Source organism: Necator americanus, chromosome III (assembly GCF_031761385.1).
Source record: "Necator americanus strain Aroian chromosome III, whole genome shotgun sequence".
NCBI classification, from domain to species: Eukaryota; Metazoa; Nematoda; class Chromadorea; order Rhabditida; family Ancylostomatidae; genus Necator; species Necator americanus.
In genome coordinates, this window is record NC_087373.1 from 200629 (window position 1) to 217519 (window position 16891).

Below are 16891 nucleotides of genomic sequence, written 5' to 3' on the forward strand. Positions count from 1 at the left end.
CACCCCATCTCGTTGGCGGTCTCCCTCGAGGGAGTTTAGCATCTTTTCGGATCAGCTCTAGCGTTCTTTTAGTCTATCTATCATCATGATGTGATAGGTACATCTATGTTTTGCCTTCGATACATAGTCCGCTGAGTTGCGAAGACGGGACATTCCTCTTGAATCGGAGCTGCAAAGACCGGCTAAGTGTGGAGTGCGTCGGCCAAACTTCAGAAAACATCTCTCAAGAGCTCTGCGGGTAGTAAGTAGCTTCCTAGACGTGGCAGCGGTGTCTGCCCACGTCTCCGCTGCGTAACAGAGCGCTGGAAGAACTGTCGAGTCGAACAGATGGGCACGAAGATCTTGGTCCGTCAGTTGGCCCGTAGCTTCCCTGATGGCCGCGAATGCTGCCCATGCTCTCATTCTTCTATTCAGTTCTTCCTTTAAGACGTTTTCCATGTTCATGGAACGTCCGAGGTATACGTATGACAAAGTTCCCACGATTTGGGAGCCTTAAAGTTGTACTCCTCCGTCCTCGCAGTAGGCGTTCTTCATGAACTGTGTCTTCTTACTGTTTTTTCGCAATCCTATTCTCTTCCCTGCTTCGTTCAGTTCGTTGAGCATCGTTTCTGCTTTGTTGGTACTGCTCGAAAAGAGAACGATGTCTTCCGCGAAACGAAGGTTCGAGAGAAATCTTCCATCAACACGTATGCCCCTTTCTTCCCAGAAAAGTGATTCCAATATCCATTGTAATGCTCGTGAACAGGTTCGCGATATAGCATCGATTTGTCGCACTCCCTTTCCAATGGGTATGGTGAGGAGCGGTGGAAAAGCTGTATCTTCTAGCTGTATCTTGGTGCATCGATCGTAGCAATTGGCTAATGTCCTCACATAGGAGGTGTCCACACCTTGATCGACCAGTGCTGACACTATTGCATTCGTTTCTACGCTGTCGAAGGCTTTCCCATAGTCGACAAAGGTTAGAACAAGGAGCAGGCGGAATCCCCGCAAACCTCTATGACCTTCGATGCGATCTGGATGTGGTCCAAGCAGCTGAACCCCTGGCGGAATCCAGCTTGTTCTTGAGGTTGGGCTTCATCCAGCGTCGTAGATATGCGCGTGGGATGATCTTGGTGAATACTTTGTATAACACGCTCAGCAAGCATATCGGACGCCAGTTCCGAATGTCCTCTCGATCACCTTTCTTATGGATTAGAACGGTTCGCGAGGTCTCCCACTGGTCTGTAATCCTTTCTTTCTGAAGGTAGCATGTCATGTGCACTGCTAAGATTACATGAAGCGGATGGCCACCAGCCCGAAAAAAGTCTGCTGATTTAAAATCAGGTCCGGAGCTGTGCGAGGTTTCATGCTCTTGATAGCGACTCGTACTTCCGACGGGAGAATCCGTGGTGGAGCTTCGCCAGTGGAGATGATTAGGCTTGACACAGGAGTTGATGAACGGAAAAGGTTCGAGTAGAACCTCTCCGTAATGATTTCCATCTCACGACGAGAAGACGTGCGAGTCCCGTCTTCGCTCAGCAAGGCTGCTAGCGGAATACTATATTCGCGGAGATCCCTGCGGCACTTCTTTAGACTCGTTCTTCTTTGTGCTGCTTCTAGAATCATCTTCTGCCTGTACTTCAAAAGATCCTCCTGCAACGCTTTTCTGCAGCTAGTGTTTGCTACTAACCACTCAATGTGCGATGCATTCGGATCACGCCTCAAAGCCCTTCTTCTTCCTAACAATTCCTTGGTGGTCTTCGAAATTCGATCCAAGTTTGTCGTGCGCGACTTCGAGGCACGTTCAGCACAGGCTCGTAATCCTCTGAGCAGCATCTCGTAGTCCACGTTTGGGTCCTCCTCGATGTGCCAGTCACCTTGGGACAGGGAGTCCTCGAGTACGCAATCACCAGACACCAGTTCCGATTGGTGGGTGGTATAGCTCCGCACGAGTCGCGCCACTGGGCGATTCGCATGTCCACCGACGATGATCTTTCTTCATAAAAAGAGAGTTCCCATGAAAAAGGCGAGCGACCTCTTTCATGGGAACTCTCTTTAAAAGAGCCCGGCTAGACGATTGCCATTTTCATTCCGGTCCAAATCTTTCGATCCTGTATTCCTCTTCTGTAGCCATTCCTAGTTTTGCGTTGAAGTCTCGGGCAACGAATTTGTAGAAGGACTTCTCGCTGCAGATCACTTTCTCCAGCTCCTCGTAAAACGCGTCCATTTCGGATTCATCAGCTGCTGATGTTGGTGAGTAGCAGTTGATGATACTGATGAGTTTTTGGCGCAGAGGGCGGAGGCGAAGAATGGCCAGGCGAGGTGACAGGATCTCGTGAGAATCGACAAGATGGACGACAGATGGGTGCCCAACAAAACCAACAACACCTACATTTCGCGACGGAACCTTCTCTCCACGAAAGACGAGTATACCGTCATTCATCTGTCGTACGTCGCTCCTACTGCACTTGGTCTCCTGCAGAGCAATCACGTGAAATTTGATACGCTCTGCAGCTCCAAGAAGGGCATGCAGGTCAGCGTCTCTGGACACTGTTCTCGCGTTGTAAGTACACAGTCCGAGACAGTCTCCGTCTTTGCAACCTGAGATTTGATCGCCTCTCACCGGTCGCCATACCGTCCGATATCTGAGACGGCAGGGCCAAATTTACTGAGTACTGAGGCAAGGAATGTGCTGGAGTAGCAAAAAGACTTTTCCCCAAACTAAGCAGCTGTGCCGCGGCGAGCTTAGCTTTCACCACAGCTCGTCACCCAACCTATATTTATCAGGGAACCACCTTGCGATATTTTGCCAAGACGGTGGTCAATCTTAGCAGTGGTTTACTCTTAGCTAGGCTTCCGATTCCGAGAAGTCGGAATGTCCGGAAGATACTGCCGGAGGACGAACCTCCGTCGCGCATCGCAGTTCGACGCCCAGAGTCACCTCCACGCCACTATGAGGCGGTACATCGTTGTGGGGGATGTAGTTTTGTAGCACGAACCACAACAACTCCGCTTATTGCTTCAAGAAATGAGCGACAAAAGCCAAATTGTGGGGCTGAAAATGAATTTTTCTAAGACACTTGTCATGACCAATTCCAAAGAAATATATATACCGATACCGATCTTCACTGATGGATCTTCTATACATTACTGCAGCAACTTCGTTTATCTTGGTCAATCCATATCCTTTGATAGGAATCTAACAGCTGAGCCAAATAGACGAATTCGCTCCGGTTGGAACACATTAAACCAACTCGGTGCATATTTCACAAACAGAAGATGTCGAATGGAGTTCAAACGTCGACTTTATATAAAATGTGTGGAACCTCGTCTCCTTTACGGCTGTGAAACTTGGGCTACATGAAGCAAGGATCTCAAAGCGCTACAGATAGCTCAACGGCAAATAATGAGAAGAATGCTTGGTGTAGCTCTTCTTATGCATCGTACAAACTTGTGCTTGGAAAACTTCCACGTATCAGGGCTAGATCGATTGAAACAAAATCAACGTGGACCAAAAAGATGTGCTGGAAAGGACAACCGATGGACGAAGATGATTACCGAATGGAGACCATGGATTTGGAAACGACGAGTTGGCCGACCAAAAACAAGATGAAAAGATTTGTTCGTATCGCATCTTGGAGAAACATGGATGCGAACCGCCACTACTGATTTGAGCAGATGGAGACGAAGCATGCAACGACACATTCTAATATTGTGATATCGTTCAATAAATAAATAAATAAATTCATCAAGAAATGATAACTTCAATGAATGCTTCATATTTATTTTAACTGCAGGAGCGCAATTCCGAACAGATCAACACGATTGAAATTCCTTCTGAATTTGGAACACAACGACTTATCACAACTCTTCAACAAAAAGAAAAAATATATACAGCTATAACAAACAAAATATGATGTGTACCATTTAAAAGAGAAAAAATATACAGCCATAAAAAAATAAAAATATATACAACGCAATCGAATAATAAGGTACCGCTATTCACCTGAGACAAGACTAGATGCCTAAGGCCTTATATCTTATACTTTTTTGATGGTGGTTCCTCAATATCGAAAACGCCCGATGACCCCGAGGCTGGCTTTCTATATAATTTCGAAATCGACCATTTATTACCAACATGAGAACATTTCAATCCCTGGAGACGTAAACATTTTCATTACAGGTTTTCAAAACAGTAAAACAAAAAAGGCTGCGAAGAAACTATGGAACTCACTGTTATTTCTGTTAGTGATTCACTTCTCGCCTTTGGCAAAACAATACCGTCAGCGATATTAATGGATCCTGCAGAATTCACCCGGCGTCTATCCAAATTAATGCTATGAATAACAGCTGCGACATCGCCAGAATCCAGAGGTTCGATCACGCTGTGGGATCTTTTTCGCCTGCTGGTCAATAATAGTTCAATAAAAAAAAAAAACAGATGTACTAGTGTCATGTACTACAACGACTATAACACTGGAAAAAGCAGACAAGTTAAAACCAAGTATATTTATACTCGAGCCAGCAGTAAAACCTCCTATGTTATTGCTTCGTTCGAACGAGGTTTCTTCATGCCATGATTGCCATCACTACGGTCACTGCCAATGACAATTTCATTCTGACAAATCCAAAACGATTATTCCGCCCACGAACAATACCCGTCAAAAGTGGGGACACAGTTGTAGAAGTGAGAAAATATGGCGTCAACATTAAATCAGAAGAAGAACAGACAAAGAAATTACATCACAGCTCCCACAATGAGAAAAGAAAAGTGTTTGAAAAATTAATGGAAGGATTACCTTGAAATACTCCGGAAATTAGAAGTCAACGAACTTTTGAGATGCTTTTGGATATCGACCGATGTCGACGGAGTAATTGCCTGGAAATGAAAACTGTTCAGAACTCAGAAAATGCAAACAGATGTGGGACAGATGTCACGGTGAACGGACAACCGATCGAACTCGTCGATTCTGTTACTTGGGCTGTATGCTGAAAAACAACGGCAACTATGAGAAAGATATTCAGCAAAGATGCGCAAAGGCCATTTCTGAACTTAACTTTTATTTATATACTTATTTTTTTTATTTAACTCCTTAGCGAAATCCCTGTGGTCGAACCCCATCACCAGACAGAGAGAGAGGGAGAGAGAGAGAGAGAGAGAGAGAGAGAGAGAGAGAAAGAGAAAGAGAAAGAGAAAGAAGATGCACTTAACTAGACCCATGTCGCGATAAAACCAGGGGAAGCGCCCGGAAAATCTATACGGTCTGCTACGAGGCAGTTTAATGACCAGATAATTAAAAGTACAAGTAAATAATACTCATCAACATAGGTGCGATAAGGAGGAGCCGGACTCTCCTCATTTGAAGAGGGTCTGACTCATGAGGTGGTGAGGATCCCTTTTCCAATCGTCCAAAAATGAAGGGGGTCCCTTCTCTAATGATCTAAAATTGAACAAGAGTGTTTTCGCCAACCGTCGAAAAGTGAATGGGGTCGGAGCACCGGCTCTGAATATCGCATATATGCTCGTCAATACAACTTCCAAGGAAAGCAGAAAAATAGTGAAAATTATAATAAATTCCAACAGATTGGATATAAAATGACGATTAAATTTCAACATCAAAAGAAGTAAGCATTAGATAATTTTTAGGCACAATTAGGAGTGATTAAACCCAATGTAGAAGAAGGACCACTGGATACCAGCAGGGAAGGTCAAGATTTGAGGAAATTTTTAATGTGGGCAGCGTTCGCAACATGGAAAACTCCTTATTGGAGAACGTTTCTCAGTGGCAATCCGGAGGTGTTTCAAAGCACCGAAAACTTTGGTACATACCTATTCTCTCACCGCCGCCTCAAATTGTAATGATTCGAATGAATATAAATTTGCATGAGATGCACTACTGAATCAAGTGGTAGAGAACAGATCAGTCGGCCGAAAAACCGAAGTTTCGGGATTGCGAACGCGGCGACTAACGGTTTCAGAGCAACATTACAAACGAAAACGAAACAACAGAAGGGAAACACAAACCACTAAGACATAGAAGGGGCGCAGATTTTTTTCGGCGGCTTTTCGCTGCGCTATCATCTTTCATCCTTCTCCGATCAGATATGCCATAATGTGCAAGTTTTAGGCATCTTATTCGTTAGTTGACTCCTTGCACAACCGAGGGATCTCGTTTGTTTCAGAGCTTCTCTAGTTTTGTTTGCAGGTATAGCTCCAGTATGACTAGCTCCGTTAGGGAAATTTGTACTTATCCGTGCCTCGGAAAGGTGGTTACGGTGTATTCATACCACATTTTAGTAGCTTTAACCTACATGTAAGCGACCCTCTAAGATCGGGGAACGGTCAAGAGGTACCCGTATGATGTGCCGCCGTGTATTCAGGAGGCTAATGAGCGTCGTTAATTGCACCGCGCATCCCCTGATACCGTCATAATCGCTACAGTAGCCTTATTGCCATTTTTGTTACGTCTCCCTGACGCCCCGCCCACGCCACCCTCCCCACCCATTTCGCCGCGTCTGCTGCTTTTACGATGAGTTTTTTTTTTCGCCGTGCCTGCAGCTCTTATGGTGCGCTTTTAGAATTGAATGAGAAGGAAAGTACCTGGTATTAGATGTTGCTTAAAACTCTACATAAAGCATGCTTGTAAGTTAATATAAAAGAAAGAAAGAATAAAGGTTTGTGTAGGTGATATGCCATTTAGAAATGCGAGTGAAAATGACATTATCCTGTTTTGACTTGTCAAGAGGAACCACTCATCCATCCCTGGGAATCCAAGAGATGTTTCAAAGAATGTCCCATTGATCGGTGTAATGCTTTTTTTTAAACTTTTTTTTTCGCTTTCTAAGAATTTCTTTTTGCTAATCTAGCTGAGTAAAAGTGGAATCCAACGACTAACGAGGCGCGAATAATGCCTCACAGATATACATTGTACCTAAAGGTATATCTCGAAGATGCAAAGGTCTCTGTTCGCCACTAATACACCTAACCTGTTATATTGATTTAATGCAGAGAATAGATAGAAATGAAGAAATAGAATGCTGTTGAAAGAAGTTTGAAGAACCACACAAAGTTTTATTCTATAAAACTTACAAGGAAGTACTAAAATATTTAAGTTGTGCTCCATATAAACATGTCTATATAAAATTTTAAAAAGGTAAGATGTAGAAAGGAGTTCAAAAAATGCATACAAAGTAATAAGGAAATAAAGTTGCTAGGCGTATAGTTACTGCAGTCGAAAGTTGAAGATGAATTCGTTGAATGACATCGTAACACATACTTATGCACTACGGGTTTATATGGAACAGTTTGGGCGTGAAATGTGTGAAATTATGAGGTGTATAAAAATATATTCGTTTTTTCCTTTATTCTTCTTATTCTCTTGCCTGCAGCATCTTTTTGAGATAATCTTTATTTATGTGAAGTTGCTCAAGTGAGGTCAATGTAGAACACACATATCACTCTTATCAATCATCATATCTTTGACTCTTTGATACTCTATGATATATCTCTCATATATCTTTTAATTGGATGAAAGGATTTAGTTTTTCTCCTTAAATCCCGATCACATGCGCTCAATTTACTATTTTCGTACACCAGAACTTGGTGCGCCAATTCGTTCTACACTCCTCTCCCTTCTAAATTCGCAATATCCACTGCTTCGTCGCAGCGCGAACGTCGCGCGCAGCGTTGACTAGATGGCAGTAAGGGGCAGGGTCTAGATGATCTCAGGCGGTCGTGGAGGATGTCCAGCTGGTGGAGTGGCAGATGTGATTACGCGAAGGCGCGCGGCGCTGAAGAGAGGCCAGGAGCGGTAAGCCGGTTTTTGCGGGTACCTCTTGCCTCGCACCCAACTTGTCGATGAGTTCTGTTTTCTGAGCTGTATGCTGAAGAATAACGGCAGCTATGAGAGAGATATTCAGCAAAGATGCGCTAAGGCCATTTCTGCATTCAACTCCCTAAAGAAATCCCTGTCGTCGGCCCTCATCACCAATGAAGTCAAGCTGCGAGTCTACCTATCCTCAATTCGCTCAATCGGAGACTTGGACAGCACCGTCTACGGTGATGGAGAGGTTTGGTTGCACGGAAAGAAAACTGCTTAGACGGCTGCTTTGCTACTTTTGGCCTAGGGTATGTCACAATGAAGATCTTTACCCGGAGATCGATGTGGTGTACCGGCGGATGACAAGTGGAACGTATCTACATCTTGCACCGCCATCGAACGTGGCTACAGAAAAATCATCTTCGTTTCTTTGGTCATGTATTAAGGAGACCGGCAGATCGCCTTGTTCAATGAGTTCTGAGGAGTTTGTCGAGTTCAAGCTGGAAGAAGCCACGTGGACGAAAACGGAAGTTCTAGGCCGAGGCGGTGAAAGAGGACCTGAGGAAGCTCGGCATAGATAAGCAGTTCAGGAGAGATGTAAGGTCTCGCAGAATATGGAGTAGCGACGAATGAATTAATTCTGTGCAAGCTCTCGCAGAAGACCGAGAAGGTTGGGCAAAGATGGCACGCCTCGGCGAAGATGCGGGTAATCGCGTCAAGCGACATCAGCCCGCCGATTAAGTCAAGTCAGTATGGGTGAAGGTAGAAAAGGATTTTGTGTGAACGCTTTGCGAAAGTTGCTGCAGTAGCACGGTGGAGATGAAAAATCAAATACTTCCGATGGTGGGGGCAGTTTGAGTAGGTCATATGTTCTTGTGTTATTGTTAGTATTAAAAAAAACATATTTTGCAGCCACCACAGAACAGTGCTATCGACATTTCTGTTGTTGTTCGACTTTATACACATATCTCATTCGGGGCTTTTTTTTTTATCTCGGAATGCTATGACAAAAATAACGCTGTAAACCTTAAAGTCTCGTTCGCTAATAATAATAACGCAGAAGAAATCTAAGATTGGTGCCTTCAAGAAGGCTAATCCATCGCTGTCATGTCGGAAGGAAATTTGAATATTTTGAACGATGCAGATATAAACAGAGATGACATACATGAGATTTCTTTATATCGCACAACTTTTCCTCCAGCTCAGCAACCATCTTCCGAAGTGCAACATTTTCGGCCTCCAGTTCACCACTAGAAATGGAATAATAGAATATAAAGCGGAAGTAGAAAAAACCCGAGAAATTGATAGATACCTTCGATAATTCCCTTTATCGATCGCCATTTGATTTTCATGTTCAGCGGCTGCTAAACGAGCATTTTTCGTTCCCAACACCGCTTCCACGGCTATTAAGGTTTGCCCTAGTTCATCTTGTTCTTTCTTACTGAAAGAAGTATCCATTTTCGGGCACTCCACGGGGTCGCATTGCATTAATAATTCACAACTGCAAAAACATTCATTTTATGAACTAAGTTCACTATTTCGATGATAACTAGGAAACCGGAAAAGAACTTGGTTTCTGAACTCAAGCTGTTCTCATCAAGACTTTGTTCCAGGCAATAGTATCTACTGTTCAATTTGTCTTTGACACAGCCGTGTAACAATTACTATGTATGTATGTTATGTACTAGAAAAGCAAACTGTACCAACAATTTCATGAGGTTAGCAGTATACTTGTTGATCCCATCAATAAGATTCAATTGGGAAGAGCATAGGTTTAATAGAACTCCTTCTTTCTGAAATGAAATGTTGAGAACGTGAGAGATAGAGATTTCCAGAAAAAAAAACATGCATTTATAGCACAAGTGGTGGAAAAGAAAAACAACAGTAGTAGGGAGCAACAGATTTCAGGATCAGTTGAAAAGTTCGACTTTCAATGAACCTCGGCATAGTAGAATGTAGTATCGAGGTTGATAAGCTGTACACGAGGTTGTTAAATAAATTTATTGGCTAACGTTTCGGCTACATCGCCTTCTTCAGAGCCTGAAAAGGGCGATTCAATCTACAATTTAAACGACCAACCTATCCACAACTAAACTGATAAATTCCACGCCTACTTTCAATCACCAATTTAGCGACTATACTGAATGCTCACCTTAGATCGGAGACGCCTAGCATGGACCGCTGACTGGCGCACGAATCTAGAACGTTGGCTTGAAAATCGCTGAAAGCATTTTGGATCCAATCCAAAAACCCTAAAATTGACCGCAAGGGCGAATGTCTGTCGATAACGGGGAACTTGCGCCATATCTCGAATGGTTCTTCCGATCCGAATGTGACATCCAAACCATTCACCCTCGTGATCGACCAGTCAGGGGTCCATGCTAGGCGTTTCCGATCTAAGGTGAGCATTCAGTATAGTCGCTAAATTGGTGATTGAAAGTAGGCGTGGAATTTATCAGTTCAGTTGTGGAGAAGTTGGTCGCTTAAATTGTAGATTGAATCGCCCTTTTCAGGCTCTGAAGAAGGCAACATAGCTGGAACGTTAGCCAATAAATTTATTTGACAACCTCGTGTACTGATTTTAGGATCGATGAAAATTTTTCCGAGGATCCGGCACACACAACAGAAATCCTGTATGAAAGCATGAGGCTGGCAACTTCACAAATGATATGCGTTACGACAGTCGTTTACACTGAGTGCCGGTATCTGGACCATGTTTTGGGGCTACCTCGCTCCTGTGTAGCAGCGCTCCTATCTCGGCCGGGCAATAGTAGGACTGGAGCGCGCAATTGTCGCATATGTAGATGAGGGCGCCACCTCTACTCTTCAAATGTGGTGTTAGCGGTTGGTGGTGAGGGATTATAAAGAAGTTTATTATTATTATTACCAGTCTGAGCGTAATTATTATTATTGTTATTATTATTATAATACATTAAGTATTCACAGAATGACGTCCACTATATAAATGTCCACATAACAAACATGAACAATGACCAGTATCAATACAAGGAGTGACTAAATAGTGTGAGTTTCAACAAAAGAAACACAAATAAGGACCGCTATCAAAATAACAAGAAACCCACTATGCAATAGTGGATTATAACAGACTAATTATGGTGGCAAGCAGCCAAATAACTATATAGCATATGTTACACCGTAACAGTGTGATGAAAATCTACTAATTTTTCATAGAAGTGATAACACTAGTATTAATTTTCATTGATCAGTGAAGGCGAGCGAAGCAAACAACACCACAGAAAGTCTGAAGTCCGGCTTTAGTCTGACGCTCAGACTGGTAATAATAATAATAAACTTCTTTATCATCCCTCACCACCAACCGCTAACACCACATTTGAAGAGCAGGGGTGGCGCCCTCATCTACATACACGACGATTGCGCGCTCCAGCCGCAGTATTGCCCGGCCGGGACAGGGGCGCCGCGATGCAGGAGCGAGGTAGCCTCAACACGTGGTCCAGACACATTCGTTTACATTACACATTACATTGAGAAATATATATATACATAAGGGAATCAATGTAAACTTATAAACGAAAGAAATCGTGAAAAAAAAGAGAACTCACGTGGCTCACACGGAAGATTGCAATGACGTAATATTCAAAATCAGAAAATATTATTTTATATGCCGTAGGTTCTTGCGCAAGTGTGTACTCTGCGGAAAACACAACATATTCAACGCCTAATAGGAACTTCCACAGGGTGCGAAGTCTATCATTGTGCGTGAGTCGAGGTCTGCTGTGAGATTTTGCGAACGATCGTTGAAAAAGCGTCTTGCTTCCAAGAGAAAATGCCCCTTTTCGAGGATCCTCGGCTGGTTGAAGAAGTCCTCCCCCAGCGTTTTCGGTTTTTTCAGTGCGTGCATCTGTGTTCTCAGCAAGGCCCGCGTTTGCCCCAGGACGAAGATTACAACGCCCAGCGAAAGAATAGGCACGAGGTGGATTTGCTGGGCTCTGTAAATCAGTGCTACAATTTGCAGCGCCAGTTGAACTGCAGTAATCACTACTATCGGACACATAGGAGCGAACTTCTTCCAGCTTATAACGATCAAACATTGGCATAATCAGACGACTGTTGCTTCCAGCAGATGTCCACTCTACTGCATGCATTGGGGTGTAGCCGTCGTCAAAAGTGGTTGGAGATCTGGAGTAGGTGTCAGTTCTCCAGATATGGCATGGTGTGTGGCAGAAGATAACTGGTGAGAGCTCTGGGCTTCATCAACAACCTGACCATTTGGTTTAGTAGTACTGATGGCATCAACGTTATCCGTAGAAATTTCATTAGCTGTCGAAGTTGACGGAGTTGTACATGAATTTCTGGGCGCTACCATAGCCTGATAAACTCCACAATCTTCTTGAGAAGACTGACGGGGGAAAACACTCATGAGAGTGTTGGCAAGGGATGGCTGGTTTTTCGATGCTGCCTGGGAACCATAAGAAATACTGTACGCCCGAGATCTTAGGGTTGAGGTGGTTTGAGTTGAAGGTGTCGACGGTTTACCGTTGATGGGGCTATTCGTCGAATAAGTGGACGTAGCCACACGTCCACTGAGTGAAGAGGTTGCTCGCTGTCTTTGCGGTTGTGTGTGGCATCGTTCGCGGTGGTGTCCTTGATGGGAACGAAGCGTCAACAATCCAAGAGGCTTCACAACAGCATTTTTCATTTTCCTTGTTGATCCCATCAATAAGATTCAATTGGGAAGAGTATAGGTTCAGTAGAACTCCTTCTTTCTGAAATGAAATGCTGAGAACGTGAGAGATAGAGATTTCCAGAAAAAAAAACATGCATCTATAGCACAAGTGGTGGGAAAGAAAAACAACGATAGGAGGGAGCAGCAGATTTCAGGATCGATGAAGATGTTTCGGAGGATCCGGCACACACAAGAAAAATCCAGTAGTATGAAAAACATGAGGCTGGGCATGGGGCTGGCAACTTCACAAATGATATGCGCTGCGACAGTCGTTTACATTACACATTACATTGAGAGAGAGGAGCACTGATTAATTGCACACGACAGAAGCATCAATGGAAGAAAACAAAAATAGTTAAGGTGATATAGTGATATCACAGCCCACATGATTCATCATCATGAAAAAAGGACATGAATGAATACATCGCTGTTTTTTTTTCCAATAAGGGAAGATCATTGTCAACAACTGATCGATTGAGATAAGATTACGTGTCTTTCCATGTGAATTGTCCCATAGAATGTATATCACTTGAACTGTGTTCCTTTTTCTTCATCAGTGTTGTTGTTTTGTGCAAATAACCGGTGTTCCTTCTTAATTTCTGCATAAACGTGTTTTCGCTCCATTCAAATTTGAAAAAGATGGTATTGTTACTGAAATGAATTGATTTTTCTTGATCGAATCGATGCTGAGGATTTCTCCTTCAGCTGATCATATGGGCTGCTAGAGTTAGCGACTATTTGAAAAGTTGCAAATTAGAATGGAGCGATTAATTCTAGAATTTTGTGACAGAGAAGCTCTGAAACAAAAAAACCTCCGTTTAGTAAGCGTCAATAGATCAATAAGGTGTTTGGAACCTGAAATTAGGCGATATGTGATTACAGAAGGGTATGGTTCTTCTATAAACCCCTGCTGTTTTCTCTTCATGTGAGCTTTTAAGTTCCTGTCGTTTCTTCAGAGTCGCTCTTCACGTCACTGTAGACGTTATTCGTAGTTCATATCTTGTTCTTTTTTATTCAAGTCCTTATTGCTACGCTAGTACTGAACCGCGCTCTTACTTCGAGTTTATAAAAGAAATAGATATCTTCAAAATAAGCAACGTAGCAATAAATTTGAAAAGCAGCAATAGCGTATAAAAAGAGAAAGACTAAAGAGAAAGACTAAAGACTAGACTAATAAGGAGAACGACATTGAAGAAACGACAGAAAATAAGCAATAACATAACCTTGCACGGGGTGCGGGACAAGAGGTACCCGTGAAAACCGGCTGACCGCTCCTGACCTCCCTTCAGCGCCGCGCGCCTCCGCGTAATCACGTATGCCACTCCACCAGCTAGACATTCTCCACGACCGCCTGAGATCATCTAGACCCCGCCCCCTCATTGCCCTCTAATCAACGTTACGTGCGACGTTCGCGCCGCGACTAAGAAGTGGCTACTGCGAATTTAAAAGGGAGATGAGTGTAGAACGAATTAATGCAGCAAGTTCTAATCTACAAAAATAGTAAATGGAGCGCATATGATCGGAAATTAAGGAGAAAACTAGATCCTTTCATCTAATTAAAAGATATATTATCAGAGACATATCACAAAGTATCAAGAGGTTAAGGATATCATGACTGATAAGAGTGATATGTGTGATCTACATTGACTTCATTTGAGCAAATCCACACAAATAAAGATTATCTCAACAAAAAAAAAATTCTGCAGGGAAAAGAATAAGAAGAATAAAGGAAAAGAAATGAAAATATTTTCACACATTTCACGCCCAAACTGTTCTATAAAAATGCGCAGTGCATAAGTGTATGTTTGTCACGATGTCATTCAACGAATTCATGTTCAACTTTCGACTGCAGCAACAGTACGCCCAGCAAATTTATGCCCTTATTACTTTGTATACATTCTTTGAACTTCTTTTTAAATTTTATCTTTTCAAAGTTTTATATAGATATAATGTTTATATAGAGCGCAAGCCAAATATTTTAGTACTTCCTTGGACGTTTTATAGAATAAAACTTTATGTGGTTCTTCAAATTTCCTTCAACAGTGTTTTACCGCTTCATTTGTTTCTATTCTCTACATAAAATTAATATGACAGGTTAGATGTATTAGTGGCGAACAGAGACCTTTGTACCTTCGAGATCTACCTTCAGGTGCAATGTATGTCTGCGAGGCATTATTCGCGCCTTGTTAGGCATTCGATGGCAGTTTTACTCAGCTAGATAAGCAAAAAGAAATTTATAGAAAACGAAAAAAAAATGAAAGAATATAGCACTACACCGATCAGGAGGAAATTCTTTTGAAGCATCTTTTGCATTCCCAGAGTTGGATGATTAATTTCCGTCTAACAAGTCAAAATAGGTTCATTTTCACTTACATTTTCAAATGGCATATATACAAACCTATTTCATTTGTATTAACTTCCAAGTATACTTCATACAGAGTTTCAAACAAAATCTAATACCAGGGATTTTCCTTTTCCTTTTCCTCCGATTCTAAAAGCGCATCGTAAGAGATGCAGGTGCGGCGGAGAAAACTCCTCGTAAGAGCAGCGGACGCGGCGAAATGGGCAGGGAGAGTGGTGTGGGCGGATCGTCAGCGAGACGTAGCGCAAGAGCAACTACGCTACTGTAGCGATCGTGACGCTGTCAGAAGACGCGCGGTGCAATTAACGACGCTCATTAGCCTTCTGGATACGCGGCGGCGCATCATACGGGTACCTTTTGACCGTTCCCCCCTTGCACTGCCTTGCAATAGTGAATTGCAAGCAGTAGAACCCTGCCCCATGGTTGCCCTGATCTAATATGGCCTGCCGCGACGCGGTCGCCGAAACAAAATCAGCGCACTTTCTATGTTTAGGTGGCTTGCGAAAATTAGTCATCATTGACAGCGAACGAACGCATCCAAACGGCTTGACTTCCAAGGACTACAACCTAAATCAATAATGGGGTTTGTGATGATCGAGTGCCAAGAAATTTCGCAATAATACCTCAGTTATAACGTGAATGCATGCCTTTCTGTATGAAATCACGTGATTGGTAATCACTACTACGTGTTTCTCAATTTCTTGGAGATTAATTCTTTCTTAACAGCAGATAACATACAACGTACCAGTAACAACACAGTTCTGCAAACAGTGAGTTAGAAAGGAAATATACCTTCTCTCATTCAGCGCGGGCCTGCACGAATTGGCGAGCAATTTCGTCACGTTCGTACTCCAATCGTTTTACGGTGTTCTCTGCTCGCGTCCCCTCACTAATACGATTCCGTTCTTTCAGTATTCCCTTAAGATAGTGGGTGGCCGTGTCCAAAGCGTCAGACCTTGTTTCAAGTATGTGTTCTAGTCAGGTGATCTGCTGAAAGAACCGAAAATATGAGTATCAAAAAGCCTTAATACCTACATTACAAGAAAAATAGTGCATTGTGTCCCCATCTTTCATCAAAAAGTTCTAGGTTGGTTGACTCAAAATTGTATCTTGGAGATATAAAAATTCTGACACTTATAAACACGTAGGTTAAAGTTTGGAAGTTTGCGTGACCTCACCATAAAACATCGCCCATCGAAACGGCCAGATCAAAAGGATATGTACACTAGAATGAAACAGCAAACACAGAAGTACAAACTGATACCGATACCGTCATTCGCTCCCTTATCAAATGGAGTAACAATCGTTTCATTCTTCAGAATATAAATTCTTGATAACATCAACAGCCCAATCAGAGTTAGAAAAACAAAACAGTTCCACAAAACAAACTCAGATTGGTAATCAGTGTTACGCTCGAGATCACGGCAAAAGCGAAACCCATTAAATTCAGGCAACACTCCAACAGGTGTCAGTCACTTGTAACAACAATGTGTTCAGCTTTTAGAAAAGTGACATTTCGAAAACATTTATGGGCGATACACCATCAGTTCTAACATTACCATCTCTTCTACTGAAGATAACATGACGGGTAATCTAAGAAAACTAACATACTAATTTCACCTCGGCCTGCTGAATAAATCCAACCACTTGCTGTGTATAATTCGTAATCATTGCTTTGCAATTTGTGTGTTGCGTAGAATTCAAAAAAGCGAGGAATAAAATTTTGTTCCTAATGTCAGCCAAAAATAAAAGGTCAGATATGTTTCATAACAAAAGTTTCAAACAAAGAAAACAAAAGCTAGAATGTCTGGCCAATCACAAAAAAAGGATAGCAGATCACCTCTGAGATCCTAGCTATTTGTCTTTTCCGCGGGTTTCAGAGAAGGAAGGGGTAAGGCTTGTCAGGAGAGGAGAAAAAATAAAGAGAGCAGAGAGAAAAAGACGAGGGAATATCGATTCTAAATAAACACACAGTAAAAAAATGCAAAGTGTTAGAAAAAATAAAAAACGTGAAGTATCTTTCAA

The 16891-nt window shown here is 42.6% G+C and overlaps 6 protein-coding genes across 11 annotated transcripts; all 6 read right to left on the bottom strand.

Annotated features, from left to right (window-relative positions):
• Positions 1–57: 57 nt before the first annotated feature.
• RB195_008136 (uncharacterized protein) lies at positions 58–444 on the bottom strand (the record flags this gene model as incomplete). 2 transcript variants are annotated; one of them, XM_064194512.1, is made up of 1 exon in its annotated part: positions 58–444. In XM_064194512.1, the coding sequence occupies one exon, from the start codon at positions 442–444 to the stop codon at positions 58–60; it is 387 nt and encodes a 128-aa protein (XP_064045657.1). The 2 variants fall into 2 exon arrangements, with proteins under 2 accessions (XP_064045657.1, XP_064045658.1); XM_064194513.1 differs by having other exon boundaries at positions 58–438.
• Positions 445–492: 48 nt separating this feature from the next.
• On the bottom strand, positions 493–1255 carry RB195_008137 (uncharacterized protein; the record flags this gene model as incomplete). Its single annotated transcript, XM_064194514.1, has 2 exons — positions 493–1040; positions 1180–1255. 2 exons carry the CDS (start codon positions 1253–1255, stop codon positions 493–495), a joined length of 624 nt encoding a protein of 207 aa, XP_064045659.1.
• Positions 1256–1269: 14 nt separating this feature from the next.
• RB195_008138 (uncharacterized protein) lies at positions 1270–1815 on the bottom strand (the record flags this gene model as incomplete). Its single annotated transcript, XM_064194515.1, has 1 exon — positions 1270–1815. The coding sequence occupies one exon, from the start codon at positions 1813–1815 to the stop codon at positions 1270–1272; it is 546 nt and encodes a 181-aa protein (XP_064045660.1).
• Positions 1816–2065: 250 nt separating this feature from the next.
• Positions 2066–2422, bottom strand: RB195_008139 (uncharacterized protein; the record flags this gene model as incomplete). The annotated part of the gene is made up of 1 exon (XM_064194516.1): positions 2066–2422. One exon carries the CDS (start codon positions 2420–2422, stop codon positions 2066–2068), a length of 357 nt encoding a protein of 118 aa, XP_064045664.1.
• On the bottom strand, positions 2066–12477 carry RB195_008140 (uncharacterized protein; the record flags this gene model as incomplete). 5 transcript variants are annotated; one of them, XM_064194519.1, is made up of 10 exons in its annotated part: positions 2066–2522; positions 2603–2671; positions 4026–4135; positions 4214–4382; positions 4779–4858; positions 8965–9049; positions 9112–9240; positions 9507–9592; positions 11381–11957; positions 12011–12144. In XM_064194519.1, the coding sequence occupies 10 exons, from the start codon at positions 12142–12144 to the stop codon at positions 2066–2068; spliced, it is 1896 nt and encodes a 631-aa protein (XP_064045661.1). The 5 variants fall into 5 exon arrangements, with proteins under 5 accessions (XP_064045661.1, XP_064045662.1, XP_064045663.1 ...); XM_064194521.1 differs by having other exon boundaries at positions 9112–9300; XM_064194520.1 differs by having other exon boundaries at positions 4214–4385; positions 9112–9300.
• Positions 12326–13005, bottom strand: RB195_008141 (uncharacterized protein; the record flags this gene model as incomplete). Its single annotated transcript, XM_064194522.1, has 2 exons — positions 12326–12544; positions 12994–13005. The coding sequence occupies 2 exons, from the start codon at positions 13003–13005 to the stop codon at positions 12326–12328; spliced, it is 231 nt and encodes a 76-aa protein (XP_064045667.1).
• Between the last annotated feature and the right edge of the window lie 3886 nt (positions 13006–16891).